The 26,935-nt window shown below is 36.3% G+C and overlaps 1 protein-coding gene across 1 annotated transcript in view; it reads right to left on the bottom strand.

The window, feature by feature from the left end:
- LOC140162061 (uncharacterized) overlaps window positions 1–26,935 on the bottom strand; it is a 123,467-nt gene that overhangs the window by 52,231 nt on the left and 44,301 nt on the right. Inside the window, exon 3 of the mRNA XM_072185351.1 lies at window positions 21,368–21,566. Within this exon, the coding sequence (XP_072041452.1) occupies window positions 21,368–21,566 (199 nt within the window). The remainder of the gene's footprint in view (window positions 1–21,367; window positions 21,567–26,935) is intronic.

Here is a 26,935-nt window from a genome sequence, read left to right as displayed (position 1 = left end):
TGGGTTACCTAGATATGCACTACAATGACTTGTGCACTAGCAAAATAGAAAATTATTTTGGTCTAATAACCACTGAATTGATTTTCCCCTTTGCAGCAGTACAAATAACTACCTGACACCGCACTTACCCCATTGTCAGTGTTCTGTTTACCATCAATAGCCCAATATTATTATCCAATGTATTGTGATCAATTCTTACAACTCTTTTTCTAAGCTAATGCTCGGCATGCAGGCCGGCCATAGGCTTCAACATAAACGATATTTTCTCAAAATATCAAGAGCTATCTCAAGAACCACTGAACCAATACTCAGCTTGTTTGTACTCATTTTAATGCATTTTCCATGCCGATTCCAAATATGGTCATGAAAATGTACAAAATGTATGAAATTTGTGAAGAAAAGTTTAAACTTGTGTTTGCAGTCTTGACACACATGTGGGTCAAGAACTTCTGAACAATGATATCTCAATGAATGCAATGTTATCTCAAGTAGGCCTACATTGTATGAAAAAAATAAATCTTGTGAAATTTGATTTTAAACCAAAAATTACACTGTCCTTCAAATATACCTTGCCAATAGCATGGGAAAGGTTAATATCAACAATGATGTCATCATCCTGCCAGTGTATTGATGTTGACACCTTTCTATGAATAGCCTGGGCAGAACAGACAGCATTGAAATCAATCCATGCAGTATTGATCTATTGACTATTGATTGGCTTGTAGCAAACCTTGTTAAATATTGATAGGTGTTTTGTGTTTAGATAATGGTAGGGGCTACTTGTCTTCTTTACATACTCACTGTGTACTGAGGTCATTCCAAGTGACTGTAAAGAAATTTCTTTGTTATTTCAAGGTTGTGATATTATATCATGTGCAGCTTGTATTGGCCTACCCTACATACTGATACATGTACTCAGGGGCCTACAGCAAACTGTACTATGTGTTTCTACTGGACACTGGTGTTTCTACTGGTGTTTCTACTGAGTAAATGGTTGCGGGTGAATTTGGAGTGACAATTCAGCATCATGTGATAAAATTGGAATACACTCTGAGCGATGTTCCTGTAGGACATCATAGCTCATGCATTTGGGAGGTCACCAATAACCCAATCTTGGTTAACAGACATTCAAAAAGAACCCTGCCACAAAGAAGAACCCCATCAAAAAATGATGTGTCATACCTACTGACAAATTTGAATCCTGTCAGCTCGGATAAAACTTTGGGGGGGGGGGAGGCTGCATAATTTTTGTTGTATGTTTATTGTGCCAGTTTAAAATTTGAAATTTGTGAAATTATTTCTGAAATATTTCAGCAGAAGTTTCCATTATCACCTTATGACTAAAATCAACACAGAAAATATTCACAAACACCATCTTGCTAAGTACTAACCACTTGTCATGGGCATTATAATGCATGATGATTAGGGGGTGTGCATGAGGGTAATTGTAACGGAAGTAACAATAGGCCTACTTCCATGGCCTAAGTGAATTAGGTGAATAGGTGATGTAAGCAAAGAATGTGGAATGTATGAATCACAACAAACATAATCAATGAAGGTCACTAAGAATTATACAATACCAAAATACTATTAGTTATTTAGGTGAAGTGGAGTTTAGTACAAGGAATTTAATATCATGTGTCATCAAAGATCTCATACTGTAGACCATTTGACATGTGATGTCATTGCCAGGCAGAATGAGCGCGATTTATGCAAATTCCAGTGTTCTTTGCCCTGCAGTGTGCGTACGCATCATAATTTGCTCAGGGGACCTGCATTTTAAATTGCCCACCACATTTCATCTAGTACAAGAAAACCATTGGACAGTGTCACAGTTTGTTCAAGCATATCGATAGACCAGTCCCTCGCCTTTGTTGATAAACAATGATGTCAAGTGGTCTATACATTTTTGATATCAAGCCCCTCCTTGGGACAAGAATCATGTTTTTATTTTTTACTTGGCCTTGGGTTAGATCATCAGATAGTATTAAATAGTTGACCTGATAACACAGGAATCTATCTCTGTTAACTATTTCTATCTTGATAAACAGGTGTATGAATGCATAATCAGTCACCACACATGCATGCCTCATCATAGTCCTACATACCATGCCTTGCTATTCCTGGCACTTTACATTTATAACAGGGCCCTACAATTTTATCTTTGAACATTTGCACAAGACTAAAGTCCAATTCACACTCCACATCGCAACATCATGTGATGCTTTTTTGCACCACAGCATCACACAATGAAATTTAATTGTACTGCAACATCATGATATCGCCGCTACAATTGTGAAGTCTGCATCTCCTTATTTATGGTCATTCTGACAACCATGATTTTCGAGCAGCCAATCACAACCGCGATATCCACTGTGCAATGAAAATTTTCACCAGTGAGATCATAAAAACATGGCTCGGATTTAATCACGGCAGCAATGTGGAATCTGAATCCGACTTTAGCCTATCAAGATGGAATTATAAACATGTTTGTTCCAATATCTTTCACTGAAATGCTGAAGGGCTTTCAATACAAAGGTCATGTATGGATAGCCACAGCTCAGGGAAAGCAATAAGATTGAAATAAAACTATCTATTTATTTAAAAAAAATAATAATGCAAAATGAATATGTAGGCCTATAGCGTGTCTTCCTCTGCCTACTCAATATACACTTATTTTTTTCAAATACCCATGATATAGGCTAAATTATATACCCAAACTACACTGGCAAAAAAGACAAATCCTGAAATGCATGAGCATGTTTAAAAATCCAAATAGTTCCATTCTGATACAATGTAGAGTTCAGCAAAATATCACAAATTCAGTTTAGGCCCTTCACAATTAATTCTTAGTTTCCTGTTTCATGGTTGAAAACCAGGGATGAGGCGACTTTTAATTATTAATTATTAATTATCTTTTATTTTCTTTATTTTAAAATAAGTGGTGCAACCTACATCAAGCCATTTTGACAAGGAGCATGCATTTAATTATTTTACTACTATGTTTGATGTTATACATAAGTAATGGTACAATTAGGTTCTATGTTTATTCATCATTATAGATGATATGATCAAAGTCAGAAAGTAGCAAATGGTAGTCATTAAAAGTTATTTTTAAAGAGAAAATCCAAAATATAAATAAAATAATTAAATATTTTGTAATTCTCTACTTTGGACGCGGGCGGGAAACAGGAAACTAAGAATCAATTGTAATTGGCCTTAGAAAATCAATCCAATCCAAATGTGTGTTGCCCAAGCTTCATTTAGCATTCAAGAAGTTTACCTAATTAGGCCAAAAACCAAAGAACCCTAAAATCAACAGCAAAAATCCTGCAAATTCAACAGCCTACAGATAGGACTTTTTTTCACTTTTCAGCTTTGATATTTTTTAAAGGACTGTTTCACCGATCTAAGCTTCCTTGCTCAGTGACATAGGGCAGGCTACAAAAATGAAAATGATACATATAATTTGTGCATTCTTATTTTTGCAGTAGCTGACAGGAAAAGATCAAAAATAACTGAAGTGCAAAAATTTGCACTCAATCAAGCAGTAACCCAATCCACCTGCCCTATTATGCTGGTTAGCCTATATCAACTAGGGATCACCTCAACAGTTTACATGACACTATGCATGACCCTGATATATAACCCTGCTAAGTGTTTGCTGCATTGCAATTGCCTGGGACTGGTATATGCAACAATTATGTTAATATCCTAGCCCATTACTCCACAGGATGTGATGGATGTGTGTGAAGCCTACTTGGAAATGATCTGAAAGACCTACCCCAACACTGTGTGAACAATTTACATGCTAGCACAGCAACTCAGAGCTTCTGGTTACTGCATGTCTGTTTTGATGCAGGCCTTAGGCCCTTCACAATTAATTCTTAGTTTCGTGTTTCATGGTTGAAAACCAGGGATGAGGCGACTTTTAATTATTAATTATTAATTATCTTTTATTTTCTTTATTTTAAAATAAGTGGTCGCAACCTACATCAAGCCATTTTGACAAGGAGCATGCATTTAATTATTTTACTTCTGTGTTGTTTTTATACATAAGTAATGGTACAATTAGGTTCTATGTTTAGTCATCATTATAGATGATATGATCAAAGTCAGAAAGTAGCAAATGGTAGTCATTAAAAGTTATTTTTAAAGAGAAAATCCAAAATATAAATAAAATAATTAAATATTTTGCAATTCTCTACTTTGGATGGGGGCGGGAAACAGGAAACTAATCAATTGTAATTGGCCTTATATAACTAGCCATTTTTGCAGCTTCAAAATTTGAATTAAAGATGGAGGCTTGTAAGGACTTTTGTTTTATGAGTGTCAATACTAGCTAGGCATTAGTCGATCTTGTTATGATGAGTAAAACAAGCACAGCAACTTTAGAGCTATACAGGCTATGTCCGTTTTGAGAGGCCAACCAAGTATACAGGCATGTCCGTTTTGATGCAGGCCTAGAATAACTATTTTTTGCAGCTTCAAAATTAGACTTAAAGAGGAATGTTTGTAAGGATTCTTGTTCTATGAGCATCATTGGCTAGGTATTTAATAAGCAAGCATATTCTACTGCACATACCCATAGGCCTACCTGTTGAATTCTACAGTTGTCATGAAATTAACTTGCCCAAATTATATTTGATATCAACAAAACATGCCACAAATCAACCACTGATCTGGTTCCACCTGACCAGTAATAGTCCAGCCATTGCATAGCATGGTCTGATAATGACTACAAAGTGAAGAGTCTTACAGATAATCCTTACCCTATTATCTGTCTGTATTCTATTTAATACCAATTGTCCTTGCACTGTTAATCTAATGTAGCCAAGTATGTAAATATGATTCAATGGTAATAACATATCACTGCATAATGGGTCAACCTTGTTGAATGTGAACACAGTGTGAAAGCTGATTTGTAACATCAAGTAAACTAAGCACTCTGTCTATAAGGAAATAAATAGGCTATTCCTGTTGAAATGCAGCCCCCCCCCCCCCCATGGAAGACATGGCTTATAGTCTCCCACACGAATGTGAATTCCAAGATTCCAGGATTTTTTTTCATGAACATGTAGGCCTAATCTTGGTAAATGAGATTGTGTATTATAGTAATACTGCTCATTTCCCAAAACAATGGATTTGGGGCCTAGAGGCCTGTCCTATAGCCAGTTAAAATCATTGGGAATGATCATAAAGATTTAGAATAACAAATTCTTGTGAAGAAAATTCACAAGTAGAAGAAAATTTAGCATGTACTAATCAGTGTATTTCGGCCTTGTCATTGAGCACATAAAATTCTTGGCTTTTCATGGAAAACATGATAAGTAACATAAACAATAGATTCTGGTCAGGTAGAAAAGTTAAACACACCTATTGGGGTGTAATGTTACACTGAGGTTGGCCTCCAACTGATCAGATAAATTATAAAACCTGTACAAACAAACTCCAGTAATGCATGCACTATGGCTGCACACAGTGACCAACTGGTCCAAAATCACAAGCATGCAGCTACAATCCATAAAACAACAAGCTATATATTCACACAATTTCAACAAACCTGCAGAGCACAATATATGTATCATGGTCACAGCAAGCCATGCTCCAAGATGGCTGCCAAGAAAAGGTCAACCTTTGTCTTGACCTAATTTTACTCAAGTATGTCTGCTAAATTTAAACAAAAAGGACACATGACCTTCACAGCCACAAACTGGAGAATAATACATATTTACCCAACAAATCTAAATGTAAATAATAATTCCACAAAATATGAATCAAATGGCTAAACAATGATAAATAGGTCATGAATATTTCTGCTTGCATGTTGAAACTGAGGGTGGGATCGATGCCTAAGAATCACAAAGTTGTTCTTTTAGGAAATACTTGCATAGTCATGATACATGTAGGCCTAGTAGTAGATACATGTACTACAACAGTAAACTCAGGAAGTCAACATCATGTAAGGCTGAATGTCTATCATCATGAGTCACTGCAGCAACAAGATTTGACCTTCTAAAAACCAAGACATGTATGGAGTCACACAAAGAGGTGTAGTCACCCTCCCTCATCCCTTTCTTCAATCCCTATGCACCAATAGCCTTATTAGCTAGCTAGCTGACAACCCTTCCGCCCTCCTGTCCAGGGTCAGACATTCGGTGAGAATCCATTCTCGCAAAGATTCTCATCAAGAAAATTGCAAGAATCTAAACGGATTCTCATAAATATTTCAATTTATCATACAAAGTTGATATGGCGAGAATCTGTGGATTCTTGTAAAATTCCACTGAGAGAATCCAAAAGGATTCCTGTACTTGGTTGTGAATTTCTGACCCTGCCGTCTCCCTCATTCCTTTCTTCAATACATCCATAACGGATACAGCCTTATTTAATTAGCAAACAACCCCCTTCCCTCCCTTCAATAAATCCCTAATTTACTACAGCCTTCTTAAGTTCTTTGCTAGCTAACAACCCCCCCCTTTCACTAAATCCCTAATAAACACACCTTGTATAGAGCCTGATGCTAGCACCTTGTCATCGTTGACTCGGCTTGAGTAGGTCACTGACTGCTGATATTCCATCCATATATAACTTGTACATTCACTATAGTATGCTATGGTTCCTTGTTATACACTAGATATGGCTCCCACACTCAGTCTCATTGTGTGTACGTGCACATAACCCAATTTCTATTACAGCGTATTCCGGTCTCAAATCCGTCTAATTTGTTTCCACACTATTCTAACATCACTGTATTAATCTCTATAGTATATCCGTACGGTTGTCAGTGTAATCACATCAAATATATTTCCGTAAATTGGGAGGAATCTGGGAGAATACGACCAGCCTTGGTTGTGTGCATGTGCAGATATACTGGCATATGGTGTATAGACTGTTTGCGCTCACCACATGCCAAGCTGGGCTATCAGTGACTATACACTGTGCACACAAGCTATACACTAGTCTCTACACAGTCAGTTTCTGTTGCACGGTCGCGATATAGTAATGTGTAAATTTGGGCTGGAGACTAACAATCTATACCCAACACAATGAAGAACCAAGGTCACCCACCTTTGAATTATGGCCATAATGATATTATGGCTTGTTTACAAGATTAAGTCTAATCACTTAATGACTGTGATGCTACATGCATACACCATGTGGTGTATATCTTGATTCATGCAATGGTAAAATCAATACTGATTATCAGTGTTGACATATTATTGCTATAGATGCATGCCCACTGCCCATGATCATGATGATTACATGTAAACTTTGGACTTTGATACACACAATAATTGCTGCTAATGCATAATAGTTGATGGTTTTAGAAAATACTATCTAGGGGTCAACACCATCACACAGGAAACTATTCAAGCTGTGGCAACGAATAAATTTCAGCTGCCAATCACAGGCAAAATCACTAAAATAGATACGAACAGAAAACTACAGTACAGGAAATCCTGTCGCAATTTAGATTTAAAAATCCTTTAAAAGGGAGAAGATCCCAACTGTTGAATATCATACTCTGGGCAAATTGCAGTTATTAATACACATGTCACTTGTATGACCCACCCTATGACCCCCGGGAGTGGTGAGTCACTTTACATAGCAGTGCGTCGGATTTAACTATACCATGACCCACATGTGCGTCTAAACAATGACTGACATTTGCCGACAATGACTGAGCCCCTGGTCAAAATTGTGACGCACATGTTAAGGATTATGACTGTCCTCATGACGCAAATTTCACTCACCATTTTAGGCATTTAGGTATTTTGACTGACACTGATGCGCCTAACCATTGACGCACCTAGGTAAAGTGACCGACACTGACGCACCCCTCGGGGTATGTTGTGACGCACATATTGAGTAAATGACCGTACCCTGTGTCACTAATTGGTTGGTAAATGACCCAACCATGACGCACATCCCCCGGGGGTCCTAGGGTGGGTCATACAAGTGACATGTGTATAAACAGGTACAGGTAATTTCGTTTAAAGGCCGCCTAATTTTTATTATTTAGTTTAATACATTTGTTTGTACAGGGTAGCCTCATCAGCACTTAATGCTGGCTGCTCTCCCTGAGGTAAGTTACAAGATCTAGTTACAAGGAGTATAATAATAAAGCTAAATTCCTGGGGGCCAAGTAGGCTAACACATCACAGTTTAGTACAAATATGACGTTTCCTGCACAGGCCTATACAATTAAGAACAAACATCCTCATTTCCTCTTAAGTTTTATTTTATAATAAAATGATGGGAATCAAAACCAAAACATGCAATAAATAATTGATAGGCTACAACCAATTTGATGACAGTGTGATAATTGGGCTATTCTAGTTGAAATCCATACACCCCCTATGGAAGACATGACACACTGGGAGTGTGAAATTCAAATGAATTTACCTGAATGGATGACACCATTGGAAATCTGCATCCCATGTTGTATAGGGGTGTATGGGCTTCAACCAGAATAGCGTATATACACCTGTTGAGATAGTGTCCTCTTCTTCAAATTTGATTGCATTTTAATATGATTCTATTTATCACACAATTATTGCAAGTGGCTTGTGCTAGATATGACCTTGAGTTTAAATAGCTTGTGAGATCTAATCAATATTTAAGTGTGTGCTGTTTCTGGAATTGGATTATTATATGACCTTGACCTAAACTGTTCTGTTCATAGTAAAGTACTTTTTGAATTGGCTATATTAACACCTTGTTTTGTTAATAATCAATGTTGACATACTGCCAATTTGTCAGAATATCCACTGCAATTGAGTGCCTTTTGGGCGATTTGTGGAGCTTGGGCAGGTAAAACATTCATGTTAGGCCATGCCCTTTTCAGGGAATTTTACTGCAGCAAGTTTACATCGTCTTGGGCGATTATTCCTCATAAACAGTTTTTTGAATTCACCTTCCCTGCAAATCCAAGATGACCACTCATGTCATGGCCGCCATCTTGGATGTTCATATTATAAGAAAATATTCCCATTTATGGTTCATGCACATGAATTTAATTCTTGGCTCAACATCAGACCTTTGATGTTACGGAAGGTATGTCTCCCATGCAAAAAATATAAAACTTTTACAATTACTATAAAATTTTACAATTTGCACAACAACAAACAATATTTTTTGCATTTATTTCCTGACACATCATTGACAAGTCCAGTGGCCTCCATAAACACTAAACAGGATGTGAGCATGATTAGACCTGACTGACCAGGCTAGATACACTTTCACTCTCTTTTATGGCCATTTTAATGGTAATCAATAAGCCAAACACTGGAAATATTAATCAATTAACCCCTTGTGCATTAGTCTCTGTGGTCAAATACTATACTGGATTGAGGGAGGGGAGGGGTGAGTGGCAAAGCAGCGATATCCAGTCCCAATTGAGGAAGGGGGATAAGCGGCTTTGACAAGGATTGAAGCGCCTAAGCTGCAATAACGAGCGAAAAGTGGCCATTTATGGTTTGGAGTGTGGTCTGTCTGCAGCACCTGCTCTTGCACCAGTAGGGAGTTTTTGATTTCCATAACCAATGGTTCTGCGATGGTAAAACACCAAATGTTGTCATCGTCATCGTCACGACGGTTTTCAGACTCTTCACGTGTTGTAGAATTTGGACAAGGATGCATTACAGAGTTGATGACGACAACGTATGGTGTTTTACCGTCGCAAAACCGTCCGTCAATGGAAATGGAAAACTTCCTAATGTGTAGTGGAGCCATGACAGGCTGGTATTTGTTTCATAGTTAGATATGCATGGTCAGCCCTCTGATGTCATTCTAAATTGTTTTGTTTATTGATTTCATAATGTAATTTTGTGTATTGATTTCCATAATGTGATTTAGAATGGTCATCTTTGCAATTGGCCAATAAGAGCTGTGACCCACTTGATCTCTCATGTCGGGCTGTAATATAATATAGGAAACAATTTAAAACTTCAGCCTCAAGTAAACACTTGATTTGTGCATAAAATAATGTAAAATTGGCCCTGTAAACACGAAAGTTCCTGTTGATTTTGGGCTCATTTTAGGGTAGGCCTATGTCTGAGGCGCAATTGTCTGGGTAAAACTGGGCCAAAATGATGCCCGGTAAGCATCTGCTGTACTGACCAGGCCTGGAAAAAATGGGGAATTCAGGAATCTCATTCCTGGGTAAATAGAATAATTTGGCAATCTGGAGGAAAATAATGCTTTTTTTTATTATAAAGAAATACATAAGAAATGGTGGGAAATCCTGATGTTGGAGGGAAATTTGTCTACATTCCTGTGACATTTTTTCCAGGCCTGCAACTGGCCCAGTTCCATCTACTCGCAATGTCCAAATTGCGAGCCAACAGTGCGAGTATGAAGCATAAGCATTGAGCACATAAGCTATGTGCTGAAGAAAATAAAAATGTGTAAATTTGGACAACAAAACTGCCTGAATTCAGCCAAAAGCCTGAATATTATCATGCCTGCAAACATTTAGCCTAGTAACCCTGGCACATTGAGACAACAGGTTACAACATGCTGAATCCACATAATACAGATATCAATTATTTGTTAACATCAAGGATACACCACAGCTTAAATCAATAACATTACAGTATGGATCCATTCAATAGCCTATTTGGACCAAAATCGATTGGAACCATGGCTCATTTTGCCTACTTTGTTAACAGATAACATTAAGCTGATAGGCTGATTAATTCAAGTATTATGTTATGAAAAAAGGTCTTATCATCATTGACTAACAGGTTTTCTAAGTAAACAATTCTAAATTTGAATAACTTTATTCTTTTCAATAAACTGCTACTTTTAATACTAACATTTAATTTATAGCCCAGTTTCAGCCTAATATCAAGGAAACAGGGTTGCCAAACCCATGATTTGGTAGCCCAATTGGGCGACTTTTGAAGATTTTTCCCATGATTTTTGACAATTTCCTGTCCCATAGAAACCAATGGTTAAGAAAAATTTGGGCGACTTTTCAACATTGGCTCCCATGACTTCCGATAGTTTCCTGCCCCATAGAAACCAATGGTAAAGAGAAAAATTAGGCGACTTTTCGATTATTTGACCCATGATTAGGGCTGAAATCTTTTGGCAACCCTGCAAGGAAAGTCAATGGTCTGGCAGACTGGCCTAGTGGTCAGGACACTTGCCTAGAGTTTGGAAGGTCACTCACAGGCTCCATTCATGTGTCCATGCATTGTCCAATTTCTTATCTGGAGCTTATCTGGAGTCCGTGGATGCTGCAGACTTTACTTTTTGTTGTGTTTGCAACCCATCAGTATAACAAATTTTTACAAAAGCACCTTAAGTACCCAAATTGGATGTTTTTAATAGCACATTTGGTATCTGCAGACAACCCACCAATCGATATATCAAAATTGCTGGAAAGACATCCAAAAAACTAGGGTACATCCTGAATTTCCTCATACACGTTCAACCAGGGAGAACCCCCTCCAGAGGAAGGGGCAGAGGGGAGAACACACTTGTTAATTAATTTTAATTCTCTCCCCATTGGGTGGGTTAAACTGCCCTTTTCTCATGTCATATTTAAAACCAACCATAGAAACTAGCTGACCTTTGTATGCTCTCACATAAAATGTTTCCACCAGTTCTTTTGTAAACCACCATTTTCTACAAGCACCAAATGGCTAGCACTTGTTATTTGGTATAAAGGAAGTGTTATTTTCACCTCATTTTCAAGAGGTTGTTATTTTTACCAAGAGATTATGACTCAGGTCAAGACCTATGAGGTCTATGATAATAATAGCTAGCTAGCCACACAGTTGCCTCCATTGGGATTTGGTAGCCCAATTATCGGACACATTTAGAAGATTTTCCAGGATTATTTCCTAATCCCATAGAACTGAACTAAATGAGTAAGAGCAATAAGTAGGTTTCCCCCTCTTCCCCTTCCCCTGTGATTTCTGAAGTTTCCTGTCCCATTGTAAGTTGGTTAAAAGATAAGTTAGGCTACTTTTGGGTGCTTTATCAACCGCTAGAGCTGCAAATAGTTGGCAACTGTTGCCAGCTAGCCCACTATTTGCAATGCATTAGGACAAATAGCCCAAGGTGTGATAGTGGCATGAGTGTGTTAGCCTGGCCAATTAAGCATACACTCAATGACCATGCTTGGATATCACACCAGCCTTCCTGCCAGGCAGACACAGTAGTCAAACTTATCATGCTCTTCATTTCTTAACATAGGAATTTAGGATTAGAACCGGCCTGACCATGCCATAGGATGATTTAAGGAAGCCCCATCATGCACTGCAAACGTGTTATCACCAGAGTTTCAACTGCCACTTTACTTTTCAAATCCCATTGAAGTCTGTGCAAATGACGTTGTTTAAGAATTGTGCGTGTGTCATTATTAGTTGGTCGATTTCAGATCTGAAGTGATGTATGCATGAAGGATAATTCACACCTTCTGTAGGTAACATAAAATGTGAAATCGACCAGCATTGTGAATGCGTTTTTATTGTAAATATATCAGTCCAAATTCAAATTTAACCATGGCCGTCAATGCAAATGTGCGAGCAGTCATGTCATGTTCACTCACACAGCTGTGCTAACCGCAAGTCAACACAGTGGCGTGGTGGGAAGTGCTTAAATCATCCTCTGTGACCATGCTGACTGCTCAACAAAAATATTCCACCATTTTTTAATAGCCCTTGAATACAAATTTCAGGGGGTCATCAGAGATGCCACTCAGTTTCACTCGAAAAACCTGAAACTGGTGAGAAAAACCTGAAAAAGCATGTGAATGCAGGCCAAAAAGCTCCCATGTCGAAAATAAATAAATACACAGGAATTTGGACACACACAAAAAAAACCTGAATTCAGGCTAAAACCTGAAAGTTGCATCTCTGGGTCATGAACAAAATTAGCACAATTCTCTGGCACGATATGCTCTATAGTAGTGATGTAGTTTAGAAAAGAGAAGGAGTGGACTCACGACTCTAATGAATTCAAGAAAGCAGCAACCAGTCACCTGAAGCAACAGATACAGATGCATAGACACTCTCTCACCAAGCCCATGATTTAGTGCCATGCAGACTGCCGCTAGAAAAGGTCTGAAAATATACCCTGAATAACCTTTACAATACTGGGGAAACAATGTGGGCAATCTATTTGCCCCACAAAAATCAACACTCTGGATTCTGGTCATAAATTACAGAAAAAATTAAAACATTATTCCCACAATGACATTCACAAAACAAAAGTGTGAAAATAGTGTCCATTTAGTAGGACTAGCGCAGTAAATATCTTGTTCCATAAACCACTAAGGGATCTACTTATAAATTAAGTCAATTATATTGGCTATGTTTAATATTATTAGTGATTGAGCCAGCACAGGGAAATGACAAGATTGTTGGAATGGTTGGCTGGGTCAAACTCACTGCCAGTAATTATTGTACTTGGGAAATATTCACACAATATTAATTCACATTTTTCACACTCAAGCTTAGCGCTTGTGACTGTGAGAACATTGAATGAGAAATTTGAAACAAATAATGTGTCTGTGTAAGTCTATACAAATACAAAACTGACACTAATGATATGAAAAATCAGTGGAAATATTGGAAACTGTTATTGGAAACTGAAACAGCAATTTGAAAAATAATTGCGCCATAATTTGCACAGTGACATTTCTATTCCCTGATATTGAATCTGTGATGACAGTGGTCTGTATCTTAATGAGAAGATGCTGTAATATGTGGGTGGCAAGGTTGAATGCTTAATGACTTGTTGTAATAATATTATCATAATGAGAAGCCCTGCAATTTCTATTATCCAGTATTTATATTCCTTGTAGTCTTTGTCAAAGACTACACATGATGGAGGGGGTTACTGAGCTGCAATTGAGGGGGAGATGCGGTAGAGGGGGAACGAGTGACGCGTGGGAAAGCCGTGAGTGGAGAGCCAAAGGCGGGACAAAGCCACAACATCAAGTTACCACTTTAGTTTCTGTAATAGCGTGTTTCTATTGAGCATCCGGAATTTTTCCAGTGAAATTGTTAATCGGGTAATAGCGGAGAATGACGGCTAACGGTCAATTTCTATTGGGGACTGTTATCCGGAAAATGCAAGCAGCCGTGGCCCGATTGTCACACTTTGTGACTTTGCCGGAGAAAGGTCAAATCTCATGTCATTGCAAGTCTTGTTGTTGGTTGACGATGGCGATCGTAATTTGTTCACTTTTAATGGGAATTTTAACATATTAATTCTATCTTCAAATGAGTCTTGGAAGATAAATCCGTCCATGCTACACACAAAACAATAGCCTACAATCAAGTGCAAATTTCCCTGGGACACTTGTTCATATTTAGCGCCTCTGTTCAATAAAACCGGTCATATGAAGTTCACCATGTGATATTTTATTTGTATAGTTTCCAACCTATTTGAATCCCTCCTCCCCACCAACCAATGTTGGAGCAAAGATATAGGCCATTTAAAAAATGAGGCGTTTGGTATACAACATTGAATAAGGGTGCGGGAGGTCATTGAACTATGAAAGTGTCCCAGCAAATTTGCACTTGATTGTATAGGGATGCGAAAAAATAATCTATTAATATCAATAAAATCGCCATAACTCTTGAACGCGTTGCTCGATTTTCATAATTTTTTCAGTGATGTCAAGATAATTTCATTATGCATTACATGATTAGCCAATTTTTAACAAATTTATTAAAATAAACATTTTTTTGAATATCTAACCCTGCAATGCATGCATTTTTCAAGGAATATTTGACACATTGATTGCTTATATTAGAGTGGACATATAAATTCTCCTTTGGTAGAATTTACAAACATAATAAAAGCAAACCAAATAAGAAATTAAGAAAATATAGAAATAAATAGAACAGAATCATGATGTTTGTCTCATCATTGATCTTTCAAACTCATTACTCTATTTCAAATGCTATTATCGGAATGCACGTTAAACTCTTTAATATAGGCCTTCAACTACCCATCACAGACACGCTAATTCAACGTAACAATGCCATGCCAAAAAGTGTATATACAATTATATACAATTACACATTTTAAATGTGCTTATTATTGGTATTCAAAAATAAAAAAGAGATAAAGCGCAGGATTTTAAAGTAAACATATCGGCGACAATGAGCTTCGAACCGTAGGCCTCATGATCAGAAGGCAGTAAGCAAACCACTACACTATGGTTGAGCTGTTGTTATTCATGCGAATTTATTTATAACAAGGATAACAAGAATTAATGAAGCAATAACGGTCTACCAGAATAATATAACTTAAAAAGTAATATATATTTATTTAACATTATGGTAGACCGTGCTCATTTGGCTTAAATGGAGGAATAATTACCAATAAACATATCAAAGTTAGGAAGGTATGTATAATGTGACCGTGTATATTCAAAATATACGTTAGATAAATGCTGAATACGACCAAAACATGAGTTTTAATGAATGATTTCATTGGATCGAAGCTTCGATAACACAATACAGTAGCATTGCAATGATAGGATTAAATACGCTGAAATCGAGTGCAATTGTCATCAGTCTCCGGTGGCATATAGTTACTGGCTTTGCTTCTCGCCCGAGATCTCGAGTTCGAATCCATGTAATGCTATTTTTCTTTCTTTCTTTTTTATTCTTTTTGTCTTTCTTTCTTTCTTTCTTTTTTCTTTCTTTTTCTTTCTTTCTTTCTTTCTTTCTTTCTTTCTTTCTTTCTTTTCTTTTTTCTTTTTTCCTTTTTTTGCCAATTTACATTTACATTTATCAATGAAATAAAGGGAAACAATTGTTTTGTTTTATGATTTTTTTTTGTTATTTCAGTAGGTATTTTTAACTGATTGTACTCTATATTTCCAATATGATTTAATTTTGATTAGTTTTAAATTGTTTTCAAAGTGAATTTTGAGATAATGCGCTTATAATAGCAATCATGTGTCAAATATGCCTTAAATAATGCATATATTACAGCGTTTTGATACCTAAAAATATTTAGTTTGACAAAAAATGACAATTAAAGTAACCAAAATATGCTTAATGTTATTTGTTTTAAATTAGTGAAAAAATCATGTCAATCGGGCAACGTGTTTGCGAGTTATGGTAATTTTACTGAAAGTAATAGATTATTTTTTGTCTTCTTCAATACAATCAAGTGCAAATTTCCCTGGGACACTTGTTCATATTTCGCGCCCTCTGTTCAATAAAACCGGTCATATGAAGTTCACCATGTGATATTTTATTTGTATAGTTTCCAACCTATTTGAATCCTCCTCCCCACCAACCAATGTTGGAGCAAAGATATAGGCCATTTAAAAAATGAGGCGTTTGGTATACAACATTGAATAAGGGGTGCGGGGAGGGTCATTGAACTATGAAAGTGTCCCAGCAAATTTGCACTTGATTGTAGCCTACAAATTACAAAACACGTTTCGGCCTACACACACTCTACACCGCGCTGCAATCACTGAACATGCTGAAACCTTCTCGGGCCCTTTAGGCCTATTCCTTCAGTTGTCGACACGAAAACAGATTTTCAGCCATGATTTCTGATTTATTAATAATCTATACCTTAATTTATGCCTCTTTTAACAATGTTTAAAATATTTTTTTACTCTGAACGAAAGTTGTACGTCGTATTCATCAGCTCAGCTCCAAACACACACAGCTGATGAAATGGTAAACAAAACAGAACCTGTAAACGCAGTCTGTCAGAACGATGTCAGTTTACATTGGCGTTATCCGGATAATTTCTCCGCCATTATCCTACCAAAAGTAGGATAAATTCCCCGGAAAACTCTCACCGCTATTATCCGGAAAATAGCGGAGAAGGTCAGTTTCTATTGGGCACAGTTAATCTCTTAGCCGTTTTTTATCCGGATAATGGCCTCAATAGAAACACGCTAATAGTGTGTGCTGGTGGTACCCAGCATTTTTTCTCCATATATAGCTAGGCCAACATGGTCTTTAGCAGTTGGTTTTGGACATAATGATATAAATAATGATTTAAATTATATCAATAATAATTATTTATGAATTGAAAATGTGTGCATGTAAAGGCTGCAAAGAGTTTATTACACAACTAGCTAACTTATTAATAATTCATGGAATAGCCAATTATTAGTACCAACAGCTGCTGTAGGTCATGCAATGTTGTTTGACAGAGTTTAATATTTAATACAGGACACAAAAATACTATTTAAGCAAAAAACTGTTTTAAAATTTTTGTTTTTTTTCAATGTGTTTTTCAATCACTAAAAGAGAGGATATCGCATTGTTGGTTGTATTTTCTATTCAGGTTGGGGTTTTAAATCAGATTTTGACATTTTATCCAAGCAATTTTTTTTCTTCTTAATTTTCTAATTTCTCAAAAATATTGACCAAAACATGCGGACATAATGCCTTACATAGCAGGGCATAGGAGGATTACTGGATTAGGGATCAATAATTCCTGAATTAGGCAAAGGCTGTGTGCATCTCTTGCTACTAGCCTTGAGGTCACATGTCCTTTTCCTTGCTATCATAAACCAGCAATTTATGGTATCCTCATGAATAGAAGCTTTCACAATGGGAATCCATATAAAAAGACTCGTTCATGGTATCTATGCCTCATGTCAAATTATATTCAAGAACACTGGGCCTAAATTCGCCAGCGAAGTTATGTAATGCTACTATGTCAATGGGATCACATGCTTGAGTAATGAACCGCAATCGAGACTACCATACAAAGTAGGCCTATATCAGACAGGGTCTAATTCTGCATAAAACCGGCAGCGTTATTTCTATAGATCTGCTGCGCATTCAAATTGCATTGTATTGCATCGTAATTTCATTTGTGTCTATGCTAATTATGTTTACACAACATGAACTCACGTGTTTTCAAGCAAATTCGCCGATAATAGGTGATCAAAAGCGATCGGAATGTTACAAAAGTACAGATCGCATTCAGCTTACTTCATATGAGATGATCTTTGGAAAAATACGGCATAATTTGTCTTGGTGTTTGCGGAATGCCATGCAGTAAAATATTAATACGTTGCGGCAATTCATGATTGACAACTAACAATCGGCGTGTCCTTCGTATCCTCCACTGTCAATTTCTTATCCACTCACTAATCCTCACAAAAGCTTTGTGTTGAGAACGTAATGTGTGGAGGCAAATTGCAATAAGTACAATGAAATAATGAGTAGGGCGGGCTCGAGGCGGGTTTCTTCTTCATCTTACGTAACAGTATTGTTCTCCAAAAAACCGGAAGCTTGTCGTTTGGAGCTCTAGCTGAAATACAGCAAGATAATGTAAGATAGTAAATGTAAACCTGTATTTTAGCTAGAGTATCTCGAGCTAGCCTATATGGCGCTGGAAGGCATACCAAGATAGCGTGATGTGGTAACCAAATTACGTACCCACTAAAAATGCTGAATTCTAGGGGGGTCGCTTATTCACAGTGCATGCACCTAAACAACTGCATGTGTGCATAATCACATGCACAACAGTAGCTATTGCAGATAAGGCCCTTCACAATTGAGTCTTAGTTTCCTGTTTCATGGTTGAAAACAAGGGATGAGGCGACTTTTAATTATTAATTATTAATTATCTTTTATTTTCTTTTATTTTAAAACAAGTGGTCGCAACCTACATTAATCTGTTTTGACTCATGGACTAGGAACATGCATTTAATTATTTTACAACTATGTTTGATTTTATACATAAGTAATGGTACAGTTATGTTCTTTGTTTATTCATCACTATAGTTGATATGATCAAAGTCAGAAAGTAGCAAATGGAAATCATTAAAAGTTATTTTAAAAGAGAAAAACCAAAATAAAAAATAAAATAATTAAATATTTTGCAATTCTCTACTTTGGACACGGGCGGGGAAACAGGAAACTAAGAATTAATTGTAAAGGGCCTAAGCCATCAATCTATTTATTGTTGAAAATGTTTGTGATCCTTCCAAAATTAGACTCCCATTAATAATAAAATGTGCATTGATATTTGAGTTGGCTTATACCAATAATTCTTTTATTACAGTGCAACAAATTGTATGCAACCTATTGTGATCAGATCTAATCTTTCTCAAGGACAGACTGTTTTTGTGTTATCAAGAAAGCATGCCATGCAAAACCTGTAGACATTTCCATATTGAATGCATCTAGAATATAATACCTGGCAGCTATTGTACCATTGATATATTCATGACCTGCTGGCTGACTGTGCCATGCAAAACCTGCCCTATAGACATGTCCATATTTCCATATTGAATGCATCTAAAATATGACACCTGGCAGCTATTGATTTATTCCTACAGGAAACAAAGGCGAAGTTTTAGCATTCTTTTGTGATATTAGCCTTGGAATACTAAACAAATACTTCATTGTATGCCATTTATCTATTTTATATACACTATCATTGGCCAATATTGCACCTAGACAGACCCTATCATTGGCCAATATTGCACCTAGACAGGGTCCTTGGTGTAGCGAGCACCACTTGTGTGCACAATGCAGAGGGGGTTCCTCCAGGAAACAGGCTAAGGCAGAGGCATGCCTTTCTTAGGTGCATACCATTTGATTTTCAGAGGTTGGGATTTTTTTTTGAAAAAAAAACTTTGTGCACTAGTAACCTAGTGAGACAAAACTATTTTCTTTTGGAAAACAAATCAAGTGTCATAAACAATTGTTGTGATAAGCCTGTATTAATCACATCTATAGAGAGAGTGTGTCATTTCTCTTCATTACCACAAACATTTTGTCATGTTGTAATCAGAATTTTGAATTGGATCCCTTGTCTGCTTCCCTTGTGCTATTCCGATTGATATCCATACACCCCCTATAAAATACATGACCTTAATCTTCCACACAGGGAGTGTGAATTTCAAATGGTGTTACATGAATGGGTGATTCCATTTGAAATCTACACTCCCTGTATGGAAAAGATTAAGGTAATGTCTTCCATAGGGGGTGTATGGATTGACTAGCCCAATGCATGGCTATTAACAATGAATGAGGCCAACCAATTACCATGCCATAACACCTGCACTGCAATCAATCTATATCATGGTTAATAAGGCCAAGTAAAAAATAAAACATGTTTCACGTCCGGGTTTTAGAAAAAAAGGAGGAAGAGGGGGCTTTTTATTTTCTATTTTTTATCGCAAAATTGGTGTAAATACCCATACTTGGAGCTGTTTTAGCGTGTACAATAATGCCTGGAAAAAGGAGGAGGCACTTTTTATTTGTTGTTCTGAGAGTTACACCCCCTCTAATGATCACAAAACCTTCCTAAAATGTTTGTTGTATCTTATCAAGGCTATAGAAAGCATCCCAAATTCCTAGACATGTTTTTTGAAAATTTATAACTGAATTTCAAAAAATAAAAAAATATTTGAGGAAACCTCAAAAAAGGAAGCGGGAGGGGACGTGAAACATGTTTATTTTTTTTATTTGGCCTAATAGACTAGTACTAATATAAAATGTACATTTTATCCACAGAATCAGGAGTAGAAAACAGAAGTAGAATCGAATCATGAAATCTTGTACAAAATAAATCTAGAAAAACCAAAATTTGCAGCAATTTGCAAAGTCAAGCTAATAGTGGGGCGCTGCCGTAGCGGGCGCCCCAATAAAGGACCTAAATTTAACAAATCATTGACACAGGATCGCGATAACATGTGACCTGGTTCCCGGCACTTAATATGTGTCTATTCAATATGTGTATAATACGATAAGTGCTTTCTGGATTCAGCAACACCTGCGATCAAAATGAGTTGGTGTTGTTGGTGCAAAATTTCATTGCACTTGAGACGTAAGATGTAAATATTCCCAATTTTTTTTCTGATTTTGCTCAAGTGCTCAATTTCTGTTGTTACATGATGATAAGAGTGCATCGTAGTTTCAAATACAAGAGATAATACAAGCAACAGATCCACAAACAAAATCACACACACCCCTAAATGTAAGCACCGCTAATGCGGCTGTCAGTTGCAGTCCCTGCAATATTTTCTTGTACATCCCTGGGCAAGTACCACGGTCCCGGGGGGCGGGGACTGCAATTGACAGGCGCATAACAAGGATGTAAAAACACGTTTACGAACCTGATGGACGTCCACTGTTGCTGGGTCTGCCCAGGATGTCTGTTGTTACGCCGAGATGTCTTATTATACATGTATGTGTCCTCATTTGCTAGTGCTTACAAAGAACCCCCCCCCCCACATATGTTGGCAAGACGTGCCAACCACTTACAAACAACAAGATTTACAAACAAACAAACAAACAAACAAACATAAATCTTCAGGACAGCTAGTACATCAGACTCATCTGAAGGTTCAGGGGTTCAGTCGTAGCTCAGGTGTTGACCTTTGACCTACCTTTGGTCTCTTTCTCAGGTTTTTCCTTCTTCTCTTTCTCCTCTTGTTCCGGTACGTCACTTAATTTGGAACGCTTGGACTTCTTGCTACCTCCACTACTGGTAGTCTGCTCATTTTTTGTTTTGCTGGTTCCCTGATTTTGCTGTGTTGAGGCATGACTGGGACTGTGGCTTCTTGGAACAGGTCTTGAAAAGGAGGTCTGTGGAACGAATAGAACCAGAAGAAAAATGTTAATTCAGTAATCATAAGAAACATGTTAATTTAGTAATCAGAAGAAACGTGTTAATTCAGTAATCAGAAGAAACATGTTAATTAAGTAATCAGAAGAAACATGCTAATTAGGGTGGTTCTTAATTTTCAAAAGTCTGAAATACCTTGCTCCCACCCCTTCAAATGGTGATCCTGGATGAAAAACTTATTCTCTGAAATTTTCAGAAATATTGAATATGATTTAGAGGTAGCTCAAGAGCCCGCAATATGGCCGCGACTTAGCCAAATTTTAGTTGTCGGACATTTTTGAGCAAGTTTACAAGGGTCTATTTTCAAAATAAAGTGTTTCTTGATACCCAGTCTTTGTAATTGCATTAACAATAACTAGTTTAACATACCAATAGCAAAAGATGTCTTGTATTTACATCCATTGTGATTATAAACTAGACCAAAAATGGCATTTCTTACCACGCAATGCTAAAATACTGCCCGTCAGCCTTTTTGGGCAATTTTGAGGGCCACTAGTTTAAAAAAAGAGAATATCATGATGCTCAAAACTTTGTAATTGCATTAACATTTAACTACTTAAACATATAAACACAAAAAATATCTTGTATTGTCATTCATTATTGTTTTAAACTTAACCAAATATAGTACTTTGTGACATGAATACCCCAAAAATACTATGTATCGGCTATTTAGGGCAATTTTACAAGGGTCTATTTTCAAAACGCAGTGTCTCTTGGTACTGAATCTTTGTAATTGCATTAACAATAAGTAGTTTTACACATTATATAGCTCTAGATGTCTTGTTATTACTTCCATTATTGTTTGAAGATCAACCAAATATGGTACTTTGTGCCATTTGACCCCGAAATAATGTGTGTCAGCTCAGTCGGCCATTTTGTGCAATTTTACAAGGGTCTATTTTCAAAACACAGTGTCTCCTGATACTAAATCTTTGTATTTGCATTTACAGTAACTAGTTGAACACATATTATAGATGTCTTGTATTTCCTTCCATTAGTGTTTTCAAATGTGGTACATGTACTTTGTGACATTGCGTGTCAGTTGGCCATTCATTTTGAGCAATTTTACATGGGCCTATTTTCAAAACAGAGTGTCTCTTGATATTAAATGTTTGTAATTGCATTGAGAGAAACAGTTCCACATATTTTTTAACAAAATATGCCTTGTAAAGTTGTATTGACTGCCATTGCTGTTTTATTCTAATTCTAATTTTATTAATTGTTGTGGTCGTTGCGATAGATAGGTTGTATGTTTACCATGTTTACAGGTAAGTTCTAGGCACTGGAGAGCTTTTTTATTGTCATTCCCTAGGCCCTCTTACCATGCTTACAAAGGTTATTACCCCTCATCACCGCGAGTTACTTGAGCTCTCTATCATCTTCCTTGCAGGCTTTCCCCCTCATGATACCTACTTCATGAAACCGGGTCCCTTGAATCACGCACATTCGATGGCCAAGATCATTTTACTCATTGGATGTTCCAAGGGCAAAAATTCAAACTGACACACTATGACATGTATGAGGAGAAAGGCATTCAGGAGTTTTTCCTATTTTCTGTGCATGGCTCTAAGCACTGCACCCCTAGCAGCCTGTGCTCCACATAATGATATCCAGCTAATTGCAGGCTTATGAAGACAGCAACCATCATGTTTTTACAAACACATAGAGCACACAATCTGACAATGAAGTCCAGCTGCAGCTCCTGCTTCAAGGTTGTATCTGAGCATCGGCACCAGTTTGCTAGTCAACCTTGGCAGATTCTTAGTTTAATGGAAGCAACTAAGGGGAATCTTTTGTTATAAATATGTTGAACAAGTTGCTGCTAATGCAATTACAAAGATTTATTATCAAGAGACACACTGTTTTGAAAATAGGCCCCATTATGTAAAGCTCATCAAAATGGCTATTACTGACAAACAGTTTTTGGGCCATGGCACAAAAAATCATATTTGGTTGATCTTAAAACTAGAAGTAAATACAAGACATCTAGTACTATAATATGTGTTCAACTAGTTACTGTAAATGCAAATACAAAGATTTAGTATCAGGAGACACTGTGTTTTGAAAGTAGACCCTTGTAAAATTGCTCGAAATGGCCGATTGACACGCAGTATTTTGGGGTCAAATGGCACAATGTACCATATTTGGTTGATTTTAAAACAATAATGGAAGTAAAAACAAGGTATCTAATGCTATATATGTGTTAAACTACTTAATGTTAATGCAATCACAAAGATTCAGTACCAAGAGACACTGTGTTTTGAAAATAGACCCTTATAAAATTGCCCAAAATGGCCGATACACAGTATTTTCGGGGTATTCATGTCACAAAGTACTATATTTGGTTAAGTTTAAAACAATAATGAATGACAATACTAGATATTTTATGTTATTTATATGTTTAAGTAGTTAATGTAAATGCAATTACAAAGTTTTGAGCATCATGATATTCTCTTTTTTAAAACTAGTGGCCCTCAAAATTGCCCAAAAATGCTGACGGGCAGTATTTTAGCATTGCGTGGCACGAAATGCCATTTTTGGTCTGGTTTATAATCACAATGGATGTAAATACAAGAAATCTATTGCTATTTGTATGTTAAACTAGTTATTGTTAATGCAATTACAAAGACTGAGTATCAAGAAACACATGATTTTGAAAATAGACCCTTGCAAACTTGCTAAAAAATGTCCGGCGACTATATTTCGGCCAAATCGCGGCCACATTGAGGGCTCTTGAGCTACCTCTAAATCATGTTCAAAATTTCTGAAAATTTCAGAGAATAAGTTTTTCATCCAGGATCACCATTTGAAGGGGTGGGAGCAAGGTATTTCAGACTTTTGAAAATTAAGAACCACCCTAATGCTAATTCAGTAATCAAAAGAAACATGATAATTCAATTATCAGAAGAAACATGTTAATTCAGTAACATGTTAATTCAGTAATCAGAAGAAACATTTTAATTCAGTAATCAGAAGAAACATGTTAATTTAGTAATCAGAAAAAACATGTTAATTCAGTAATTAGAAGAAACATGTTTATTCAGAATCGGAAGAAACATGATAATTCAGTAATCAGAAGAAACATGTTAATTCAGTAATCAGAAGAAACATGTTAATTCAGTTATCAGAAGAAACATGTTAATTCAGTAATCAGAAGAAACATGTTAATTCAGTCATCAGAAGAAACATGTTAATTTAGTAATCAGAAGAAACATGTTAATTCAGTAATCAGAAGAAACATGTTAATTCAATTATCAGAAGAAACATGTTAATTCAGTAACATGTTAATTCAGTAATCAGAAGAAACATTTTAATTCAGTAATCAGAAGAAACATGTTAATTTACTAATCAGAAGAAACAAGTTAATTTAGTAATCAGAAAAAACATGTTAATTCAGTAATCAGAAGAAACATGTTTATTCAGAAGCGGAAGAAACAAGTTAATTCAGTAATCAGAAGAAACAAGTTAATTCAGTAATCAGAAGAAACATGTTAATTCAGTAATCAGAAGAAACATGTTAATTCAGTAATCAGAAGAAACATGTTAATTCAGTAATCAGAAGAAACATGTTAATTCAGTTAACCAGAAGAAACATGTTAATTCAGTAATCAGAAGAAACATGTTAATTCAGTTAACCAGAAGAAACATGTTAATTCAGTAATCAGAAGAAACATGTTAATTCAGTAATCCAAAGAAACATGTTAATTCAGTAATCAGAAGAAACATGTTAACTCAGTAATCAGAAGAAACATGTTAATTCAGTTATCAGAAGAAACATGTTAATTCAGTAATCAGAAGAAACATGTTAATTCAGTAATCAGAAGAAACATGTTAATTCAGTAATCAGAAGAAACATGTTAATTCAGTAATCAGAAGAAACATGTTAATTCAGTAATCAGAAGAAACATGTTAATTCAGTAATCAGAAGAAACATGTTAATTCAGTAATCAGAAGAAACATGTTAATTCAGTAATCAGAAGAAACATGTTAATTACGTAACCAGAAGAAACATGTTAATTCAGTAATCCAAAGAAACATGTTAATTCAGTAATCAGAAGAAACATGTTAATTCAGTAATTAGAAGAAACATGTTAATTCAGTAATCAGAAGAAACATGTAATTCAGTTATCAGAAAACACATGTTAAATCACTTTATCAGTAATCAGAAAAAACATGTTAATTCAGTAACCAGAAGAAACATCAGTAGTCTGACTGCCCTATACTAGACTCACACCCTCATTTGGACATCATTCAGGTTGACGACTGAGATCCCTACAGATATGTCAAAACTACTTCTGAATCCTTGAGACAAGAAGAATACTTTTGGTATGATTTTTAAATTTGAGTAAGTTAAACATTTTGTGTGTTCCTTATGCAGTACTCTTGTTTCTCCTTCATTTGATAAAGCTATTCTTTACTAATATTCCCAATGGCAAAGAGAAGAAAAAAAAATATATATGAAGAGCTTTGTTTCAAAACCCCTTACATCCACTTGCCCAATTTTGAGAATACATCAAAAAATCATCAAAATAATCACTGATATAAGGTGTTTTTCAACAAAAGCAGTTTTTGGCGGGATGCTCATTCTACCCAGGCATCCCGCCAAAAACTGCTTTTGATGCAATCCCACATATGTCAGTGATTTATTTGATGATTTTTTGATGTGTTTTCAAAAATGGGCAAGTGGATGTAAGGGGTTTTGAAACAAAGCTCTTCATATATATGGTACTCAGCAGTTGGCTTCCAATCTCTCTCTTAAAGTGCAAAGGTTGCCAGGCATCACCATAGGTGTGCACAAAGGTTGCCGGGCGTCGCTATAGGTGTACTCAACATGTTATCTCAAGATGTCACAGGATTTGAATGAAAACACTTCATTTGGTTGTTCTAGGAGGAAATTTTTGTGTGACTTTTATTTTTGCGATTTTAACATCAAATTTCTCCATAGGATTCATGTAAAGCTGTTTAAAACTGAGAAATAGGCCCTATACCAGTGTTTAGTCAGAGGCTGTATGGCTCAATTTTGGCCCAGTGAAAACTATATTTGGCGCGCACAAATTTGCAATGTTACATTACAATTAGTCAATTTGGGGAATTGCTGAACCAAAATTGGGCCAATTTTGGGTGCAAATGCTTCATTTGGCGCACCCAAATTCCAGAGAGAGTTAATACTGCCCTATTCGGTACTGTAAATTGCTCAACACACTACATACTTAATACTGCTATGATATCCAGCTATTATGGGCATTTCATACACTCCTAGATAGTGAGAACCAATCAGAGCACACGTTAGTAAATTACTAGCCGTGCATAAATATTGTATAATTGCGGT

The sequence above is a fragment of the Amphiura filiformis genome, chromosome 10 (genome assembly GCF_039555335.1).
Source record: "Amphiura filiformis chromosome 10, Afil_fr2py, whole genome shotgun sequence".
NCBI classification, from domain to species: Eukaryota; Metazoa; Echinodermata; class Ophiuroidea; order Amphilepidida; family Amphiuridae; genus Amphiura; species Amphiura filiformis.
This window is presented reverse-complemented; position numbering and strand designations above follow the sequence as displayed.